Source organism: Electrophorus electricus, chromosome 15, assembly GCF_041902795.1.
Source record: "Electrophorus electricus isolate QZ-2024a chromosome 15, ASM4190279v1, whole genome shotgun sequence".
NCBI classification, from domain to species: domain Eukaryota; kingdom Metazoa; phylum Chordata; class Actinopteri; order Gymnotiformes; family Gymnotidae; genus Electrophorus; species Electrophorus electricus.
The window spans coordinates 18,612,501-18,622,500 of record NC_137511.1 but is presented as its reverse complement, the minus strand read 5'-3'; the positions used below and the strand labels follow the sequence as shown (position 1 = coordinate 18,622,500).

Genomic DNA, 10,000 nt, shown 5'->3' with positions numbered 1-10,000 from the left:
CAGTGGGTCGCTTGGAGCAACCGCTATAATGGCAGACTCCCTTACTGACACGCCCACCTGAAGGCACAGGTACCTTCACAGACACGCCCACTTGAAGGCACAGGTGCCTTTACTGACACGCCTACTTTTAAGTACTTTGTCTTTGTATTTAATGTTCTCTTTGGGGTTAAGTGCTCACAAGTTTAAGAGCCAAGGCCCACACCAGAGGTAAGGCTTTTCACACAAAACCAACAAGTTTCCAGTCAGCACAGGCACAACAAACACTGAGTACACTCCTCTCTCCTGGCCCTCCTGACGGGGGGAGAGACCCGAGCAGCTAGGTGCCTTGCTCCTTGGGTGTTCTACACATCTGGAGCGTAAACTGAGCACCAAGCAGAAGAGCGACCCCGAGACACTGGAGTCACTCCGGTTGTGAAAGTTGTGCTTATCGTCCCGCTGTCTGCTGCAGCCTGCAGATCCTGGAGCGAGAACCTAAGTGTTTGTCACCGACAGCCTCCTCAGAACTGATATGCGACACTGCTGCACCAAAGAGCGGTGATGCGTGAGCAGTGATGTGTGTATGTGTGTGTGTGTGTGTGTGTGTGTGTGTGTGTGTGTGTGTGTGTGTGTGTGTGCGTGTGTGTGTGTGAGCTGCCATTTGTGGGATGGCTATGATTCTTTCCCACCCTCACAGCTGATTGGCTACACCAACATGAAACATCAGCTACAACCGTGTCCGCTGGTGTGTCTTTGGAACCCCCGTAGAGGCCACTAGAGGCCGCTGTGGGTGGTATACGAGGACATTTGATGCTTTTAAATTCTGCTCCAAAATTTGCTATTGTAGGTTCTCGCACATTATTTTACTGCTCTACCAAGGATTTTCAAGATTCATTCATTCATTAATTAATTATATTTTAAATCTTTATTTATTTTGTTCCCAAGTACCATGGAAAGCTATCAGTGTCTGTTTTGTAGCTTGCCGGGTAGAACAGGCAACAGTAACACCAAAGTCACTGGTTCCATTTATCACACTGATAAATATATAAGTTGCTCTGGATAAGAATGTCTGCTGAACGCTGTAAACTTAATACAGGTGGAATCCTGTTCTTTACAGGAGGACATATGGGACTGTGTCTCACTGCCCAGAAGACCTGTCTCCGTCACCCCATCTGTAGTTGGAGCCTTCATACGGAACGCGGCCCACGTGGCCCCCACAGGACCGGTAACTCTGGATGGTCTGGACCATCTTAATGGTCTTAATCTGATACAATCATGATTGCGCGCGCTGTCCTTAACCAGTTACTGCTGTAACGCACCTCAGCGGTTTACAAAACCCTTTGAGTACAATAAGTGTTAGCGCACCGTAGCATTCACACATGCGCATACTCACACCTGCTGGTCTCTCATCAGGCTTAATTAATATATCTTTTAATTACAAGTTCAATAATTGTCTCCATCTCTCTCTCTCTCTCTCTCTCTCTCTCCCTCTTTCCTTTTCTCTCTTTTCTTCTCTCTCTGCTCATTACACTTGGCATTACACTACTGAGAGAAGTGTGTGTGTGTCTCTCTCTCTCTCACACATACACACAGAGCATCTGTAAGTGGTAGCACAGCAGCTAAAAATACACATTGTTTACATGATTGTACACACACACACACACACACACACACTCAACTTGTCACTGAGATTGCTCTGTTAGTTTGCTGCTTCTTCCAACATCACTGTCTGCAGTGTCAGTAGCTAAAAAGAAGACTGTGACGTGTAAGCGTAGTGGCCGCATCATGTCTCCCCAGCCTAGGAGATGGAGGAGAGTGAGACCTGCTGAGAAAGAGAGGAGAAAGCCCCAGAGGATGAGTGAGGGAGATGCAGGAGAGTGAGACCCGCTGAGACAGAGGGGAGAAAACCCCAGAGGATGAGTGAGGGAGATGCAGGAGAGTGAGACCCGCTGAGACAGAGGGGAGAAAGCCCCAGAGGACGAGTGAGGGAGATGCAGGAGAGTGAGACCCGCTGAGACAGAGGGGAGAAAACCCCAGAGGATGAGTGAGGGAGATGCAGGAGAGTGAGACCCGCTGAGACAGATGCGAGAAAACCCCAGAGGATGAGTGAGGGAGATGCAGGAGAGTGAGACCCACTGAGACAGAGGGGAGAAAACCCCAGAGGATGAGTGAGGGAAGGGAGAGGAACACAGAAACTGAGAAAGAAAGGAGAATATCACAGAGAGGAACCGAGTGAGTGAAAGCGAGAAGAAAAAAGGGACCTGCATGCTGTGCGAAAAGTTGTCAGTTTGGGACTTCATAAAGTCATTTTGTCATCCGTATTATTTTTACATAAACAGAAATCTGAGACTTCCCTCATGTCCTTCGAAAAAATAAACACAAACACTCTGGCTGTGATTAGACGCGTCGCATTTCCAGTGCCGGCTAGAAATGACAAGTTCTGTCTTGATTTGGCACAAATCAAGACAAGTCGGTACACACAGGCTACATTTCTAAATAAACAGAGAGACACAAATATATAATTGGCAGGTGCAGGCAGAGGATAGACAGGCTGAATGTGTCTCAGGGTTTGCTTGTTGTACCCTAAGAAAAATGATCACATAGTATCTGAATGTGCTTGAGGACTGACACAATCAAACCCACTGCTACCCAGAGGTGGGTGACACCATATGCTGCCTTTATTGCAATAAATCACATCGCGACGTAGTATATTTTGTTATTTCCTGGTATCAGCATCGGCCAACCGCTTGTCTCAGGTGATGGAGAAAAAGAGATTTAGACCAGTCACAGAGCGCTATGTAAAAAAACAACAAGAGGAGTCACAACGGTGAATCAAAGCTCCATATTCACCCATTATGACCCTTAAGAAAAGTGGGAAATGCACTAAATAACCCGGATTTTACTGCATTCTCCGTGGCCCAGTTCTGGAATCTTGTGGCTATTTTAGATCCCCCATGCCATTATCATTTGACTGCCACATCAAATATGTTGAAAGACAGCTTTTCTTTCATCGGAAGAACATTCTAGAGCACCTTCCCCTCTCTCGCATTTAGTGACAGATTCTCACGTCTTTATTCCATCCAGACGAGAATCCCATCGTGTCTGAGCACGGTGCCACCAGGCGGAAGACATTGGGCTGTACGCTCAGTAGCTCAGCTGTGAGGCGTCTCACATGCACCAGAGCGTAGGAACACGTGCCTCTCGCTTATCCTGCAGAAGATAGTACTTCTTCTGGGTTTTACGGCCTTGTGTGGTTTGGTTCGGGCTTTCTTCATCCATGTTCTCTTCTCTTCACGCCGTTTACTTTCATATCACTGGCTTTTTAAAAATGTTATGCAAACTTTTTGTTGTTGTTGCTGTTTGCAGTTTGTTGTTTTTTGTTGGGGGTGGTACTCGTGGGGACAGCGACATCATCCAAACAGATCCAAGCACGAGAGCAGCAGAACTGCTCCTCCCGGTTTAGACTGAGTACAAGACCCTCATAGTATCATCACGTCATCATCATTAAGCAGTAGGCGGGGCCAACCATTCCCTCCTCCCGCCTCCAGTGTGTGATTGGCTCTATCGCCAACTTGTGCTCCAGATAGTACGTCAGAGTAGGCTCACTACATCATACTGCGTTATCACTGTTATAGCTATTACTACAGTATCACTGCATTATCACTGTTATAGCTGTGTTATTACTACAGTATCACTGTTATAGCTGTATTACTACAGTATCACTGTTATAGCTGTGTTATTACTACAGTATCACTGTATTATGGCCGTTATAATTGCATTATTACTACAGTATCACTGCATTATCACTGTTATAATAGCATTATTACTATTTCACTGCAGCACTGTTATAACTTACTACATCAGCACTGATTCATTGTTAACTGTGCTACTACTACATTATCGCTGAATTATCACTGTTATCACTGCAATATTACTATATCTGATTCATCACTGTTATAACAATTCAATGATAATATAGTATCACTATTATAACTGCGTTATTACATTATCACGGCATCATCACTTATTACTACAGCAGCACTGAATCATTGTTATAATTACAATATTACAACATTATTACTCTTATAACTGCATTATTACTATATCACTGCAGTATCACTGGTGTAACTACACTGTTGTAACTGTTATTACTACATTATTACTGTTCTAACTGGGTTATTACTGCATTATCACTGTTCTAACTGGGTTATTACTACATTATCACTGTTTTAACGGGGTTATTACTACAATATCACTGCATTATTACTGTTCTAACTGGGTTATTACTACATTATCACTGTTTTAACTGGGTTATTACAACATTATCACTGCATTATTACTGTTCTAACTGGGTTATTACTACATTATCACTGTTTTAACTGGGTTATTACTACATTATCACTGTTTTAACGGGGTTATTACTACAATATCACTGCATTATTACTGTTCTAACTGGGTTATTACTACATTATCACTGTTAACTGGGTTATTACATTATCACTGCATTATTACTGTTCTAACTGGGTTATTACTACATTATCACTGTTTTAACTGGGTTATTACTACATTATCACTGCATTTTTACTGTTATAACTGGGTTATCACTACATTATCACCTTTATAACTGGGTTATCACTACATTATCACTGCATTATCACTGTTATAACTGGGTTATCACTACATTATCACTGTTCTAACTGGGTTATCACTACATTATCACTGCATTATCACTGTTATAACTGGGTTATTACTACATTATCACTGTTTTAACTGGGTTATTACTACATTATCACTGCATTTTTACTGTTATAACTGGGTTATCACTACATTATCACCTTTATAACTGGGTTATCACTACATTATCACTGCTATAACTGGGTTATCACTACATTATCACTGTTATAACTGGCTTATTACTACATTATCACTGCATTATCATTGTTCTAACTGGGTTATCACTACATTATCACTGTTCTAACTGGCTTATTACTACATTATCACTGCATTATCATTGTTCTAACTGGGTTATCACTGCATTATCACTGTTCTAACTGGGTTATTACTGCATTATCACTGCAGAAGGCTTTTTTTTTAACCATTTAACATCCCTTAATATAAAGTTCTTTATCTGCTTTTCTGGTTCAAGGTTGGATTGAAATATGTGACCTCTGTGTGCGTTTATGCATGTGTGCCCGTGTGTGTGTGTGTGTGTGTGTGTGTGGGGGGGGGGGGGGTATGTGCCCCTCATCTTCTGTGGTGCATGTAGTATCTGGGGAGAATATTCAGCACTGTTGTGTGTGTATCCCTCACCTGCCGTGGTGTGTGTGGTTCCTGGTAGCTGGGCAGTATCTTCAGCACCACGCTGCCGCTGGCGTCCTTCAGCATGTCCTGCAGGACTTTGGGCTCGCTGCCCACAGCTGTGCCGTTCACTTCCTTGATCACGTCGCCCACGTGCAACAGCCCTTGCTGGTCGATCATGCCACCGTGCAGGATGCGTGCGATCACAAGCTCGCCCCCCTCCACGCGGAAAGTCACGCCCTGCAAAACGCAAGACGGGGGCAGAGAGAAACGACCCGGTTACGCCCCGAGAATGTAGGCTGGGCAGAACATTTGAAAAAATTATCCTGAAGAATCACTGGAAAATCCATAAAGTCTGAAAATGACAAATGAGTGCAACTGAAAGCATCACCTTGTATGGAAAAAAAAATCACTGTTTGATATTGCTAAGCAGCCTTCATAATCTGACATGAATAGTTGTGGCTGCTTAGAATATCTGTGTCACACTTATGTAGCCTGAATTAAACTGAGGCCAAGAGTTACCAGGTGTTCTCCTGAGACTTTGCGTATGCCCACCATCCTAACGGCGTCCGGGGGAACCGGCTGGTTGTTGAGGGCGGGGTCCATGAAGGCGCACGGGCTGGGGGGTGGAGTTTCGTAGCTTTTGGAGGCCACTGAGTCGTGTGTTTCCAAAAGTGACTGTGGGCCAATGAGAAAAGAGCTCAGCTGGGTTCGAATTGAGGATGTGGTGGTTTGCCAGGCTGCAGGCTGTGCATCTGTGCGTGCGTGCGTGTGTGTACCTGGAAGTGCGGCTCGCGGAGGATGCGGGCTAGCTCGAGGGCCATCTGGCTGTGCGGGGTGTGGGGGGTGAGGTCTCGCAGGATGTCCTGCACCAGCTCCACGTTATTGTCCCTCACTGCCTCCAGCTTCGGCTCTTCATACCGCTCGTGTGCCTCGTTCACACACACACACACACACACACAAGAAATACAACTATCAATCATGCCCAGTTGAATTATATTTCGATTACAAATAATGAATACCTTTCCAATGACAATATAAAAACAATAAGAGGAATCATACTGCTTTTGGGAGATTAAACTATATCCAGAAGGCTTCCCTCATATTTATATGTAAATATTACAGCAGCTTCTGAGACAAATGAGTAACAAGGAAGCAAACAATAATAATGAATGCTGTCGAAATTAGTAATTTCAAAAGCAATTAGTAATATCAAAATCCCTGATTTACAGACCTTATCTTAGAACCCTTTCCACAGTCCCAAGCATAGCTCAAATTAGTACATGCACACACACCCAAATAGACACTTTTTTTTTTTAATGACGTTTTTTTAAACAGTGTGTGTGTGTGGGGGGGGGGGTTAACCCACCAGCATAGTCTGTAATGAAGTAAAAAAGAAAAGAAAGACTTCCACTTGGAATAAAATGCAGCAGTGTTACCCTTTAAACTGACTCGTATCTTCTCCAGTCTGAGGAGATGCACAACATCTTCAAGTCCCATTGAAACTGAAGGTGGTTTTGTTAGATTTCCACAGTAAGAAAATGTCGGCGTCTCGCCGACAGAGAGGTGAAAACCAGAATTTCCGACTGAACTCTAGTTAATTAGGACGAACCAAGGAGACACCGAACACAGTAATAGAGGGGCATGTGTTGATATTGATGCCAAAGAACCTTGACATTATCCCAAAATCATGAGACCAAAATGTATTAATAGTTGGACAGGGATAAAACATGACTTAAAGTACATGGTGTGGCAGAGCACATCACATTGATCAGTGATTACGCTAGGGTACAATTTAGACAGCTGAGACTTAATTTAGACAGCTGAGACTTAGACTTAGACTTAGACCAGTGAACTCTATGTAGTACTTTGAACTGGATCAGCTGAAGTCTTGCACAAGGTGCACTGGATCATATTCTGCTTCTCACTTTGCCCCACCATTGTTCAGTAAAAGCGTTCTCACTTATATTCTCCGGCTCTCCTGATCTTATCCTAGGAACGTGTATCGAAAGCCATAATTCGGGAATATATCCTGGTGATTTTTGGGAAAGGTCTAGTCTTCCCAAGGTTGTCCAGTGGGGAAAACTGGCATAATTTGAAAAGGAGGAGGAAAATTGGAAAACAAATGGATGCGAAGAGGGCAGATTGAACTGAGCGTCTTTATAAAGGTCACGGAAAGACTTGATACCTCCCTCATACCATGTTTTGAAGGCGTGTCGGTCAAAGCTGGGGAGGATAAGTGATTTTTTTTTTTGTATAGCCATCATTGCAGAAGGCGACGGAAACTTAAAATGATGCCTGGGATGCAACCAAACGCGGCGAGAGAAAGGCACCACTGGGCCGCTAGTAAAGTCTCAACTTGAGCGGTAATTAGTATGCAAGTGCAAACATTGAGGGAGGTGGTACGTTTACTCTGGCTAGTAACGACAGGAAGAGATCTCCATCTCTGTACATCCATTTTGAGTGTGACAAATAAAGGAGAGAAGTTTGTGTGGAAGCAGGAGAGGGTAAAGTGTGATATATTTGGGGCTACAGATATGCAAATCCAGTTGGAGCAAATTTAAAGGGCAAGACTGAGTTAAGAAATAAGAATGAAGAAATAGTGTTAGTAAATTAACTGGATAACACTGACTTTTAGAGTTGATATCCTTTTTAACTTTATTTCCTGGAAAGGAGCCAAAATAATGTAAAAGTGACGAGATTGAAGGAAGGCAGGTCACTGGGTCTGTCGTATATAATAACAAGTCATCTGCATATGATGATTTCAGTTCAATACCTGAACGAGTGATTCCTTGGAAGATGGGCAAAGATTTCAGTGGAATTATAATTGTTCGATGGAGAAGAGAGGAGGAGAGGAGATAAAGGACATCCCTGTCTGGTCCAGTGTGACAAAGAAAAATAATCGGATGCGACATCTACAGTGAAGGCAGATTAAAAATTATTCCCCTGATGAAACTCTAACCTGGTCCAAAAAAAAAAAAAAAAAAGGTGGGGTTGGGGTCTCTTTCACCCTCAGGCCACAGAACAGACCTAGGACTCAATGGTGCTTTGAGGATTAGAGACAAAACCATAAATAGCTCAGCTATCAAGATGGCCTGGCCCCTAACCCTCAACCCCCTCTCCCTAAAGGTCATAAACTGATGGATGGTCAGGTGAAAAGCTCTTACCAGCCTGGGTATAGTAAGGAAGACCATAAATTCCGTTAGACTCAAATTCCTACCAGGGCAAGTAACTTTGCTCATCCCACATATTCACAAAGTAACAACTGACCATTTAATCTACTATGATGTCAAATAATCAACCGATCATGTCTGATGATTTTAATATAACCCCCAAATTGTGATGTGTGCTCCTGTTATTCTGTTAATTACTTAATTAATTTGTATTATTCACTTATATTAACTCATCTGTGTTGCTTAACCTCATGTATATTGTAAACAAACTGTTACTCACTCCTAGTTGTGTTACAAGAAAACCTATATGAACCAATTAGACAGTATATTAAAGTTAGTATTTTCTAACGTCTAGAAACCAGAAAAGTAATTAAACTGATTATCCAAATGCTCTACCCTCATTCTAAGACCAGAAGGTAGAAATGGATAGAAATATTTGATTTTCTTTATTATTATTATTATTATTATTATTATTATTACTACTATTATATTCCTTTATTTCTTTTTTTTCTTTATAATTGATTCATGGTGGATTCTATGCATTCCTGTTTTCCTATATCTCTTAAATTCTTTTCCCTCAATCATGCACAGAGGTTATTGAATATCCATGACCTAGGCAGGCCTCATTTCTTCCAAAAAATAACTGATAAATCCCTCAGTAGAGTGGAGAGGTTTGGTTGGTGAGTGGAGTTGAGAAGTTGAGAGGTGAGGAGTGGAGTCTGTCGAGTCGAGCAGCCTAGTCGGGTCCGAGATGTGAACTGGGACTGAAACCCACCCACTAAACTTCTTTTTCCGTTTCTCAGACAAGTGAATAACTTCTCGATAAGCAGCTAGAAATATTAGGTAGGTAGACATATTAGTTTACCACATGTTAAATGGATGTCATTGGTTTTTTTTGTTATTATTTTATTAATTTATTTTCATTAGTGTGTATTTGTTGGAATTGACCCATTAAGGCTCTTACTGAACACACCCGTCTGATCGAGATCGGAATTCCAATACACTGCCAGTAAAGAACCCACTCCAATTTCGGAAAAGGTCTGCCCGCGAAGGCCTATGTGACTCTCACTAGCGCCAGATCCAAGAGTCCAATTCCTTGGTCCAAGAACCCTGGTCTCCACACCGTCACCGAATGTCAAGAACTACAAGGAACAGCGGAGTCATTGGACAGTTTCACAGAAAGGACGGTACGCTCACTGCCATTCAGGCAGAAAGATGAAAGACTGATCTTAACCTCTACCATGGTGACCTGATGCCTGCAGTCAAATGGATGCTTCCTTGCACTCTGCGCGCTGTCCAGACGATCCAATGGAGCACACTCATGCATCTCTGTAAGAGCCGGCATTTCCTTCATATGTTACCAGCTGGTATCATTATTAGCTTTAGTGTTTATTAATCAAATTATATGAGTTAACCCTTTTCCCTCACCTGTGGCAGCCTCATAACTCTTAAATTAGTTCCCCGCTTCACTGTTGATTAATACGTTTCTTTTGTTGGTCTTGATTGATATGTAGATTAACCTTTTGATTACTCCCATAGATTGCATAAACCAA

General features: G+C 42.6%; 1 protein-coding gene across 5 annotated transcripts in view; it reads right to left on the bottom strand.

Annotated features, from left to right (window-relative positions):
• The window catches only part of mpp2b (MAGUK p55 scaffold protein 2b), a 54,947-nt gene that overhangs the window by 8,579 nt on the left and 36,368 nt on the right, over positions 1-10,000 (bottom strand). For all 5 annotated transcript variants that reach the window (XM_035533425.2, XM_081697316.1, XM_081697315.1 and 2 more), the window contains 3 exons: positions 6,054-6,206; positions 5,797-5,952; positions 5,287-5,514 (listed from right to left, as the gene is read on the bottom strand). In XM_035533425.2, the coding sequence (XP_035389318.1) occupies positions 5,287-5,514; positions 5,797-5,952; positions 6,054-6,206 (537 nt within the window). The remainder of the gene's footprint in view (positions 1-5,286; positions 5,515-5,796; positions 5,953-6,053; positions 6,207-10,000) is intronic.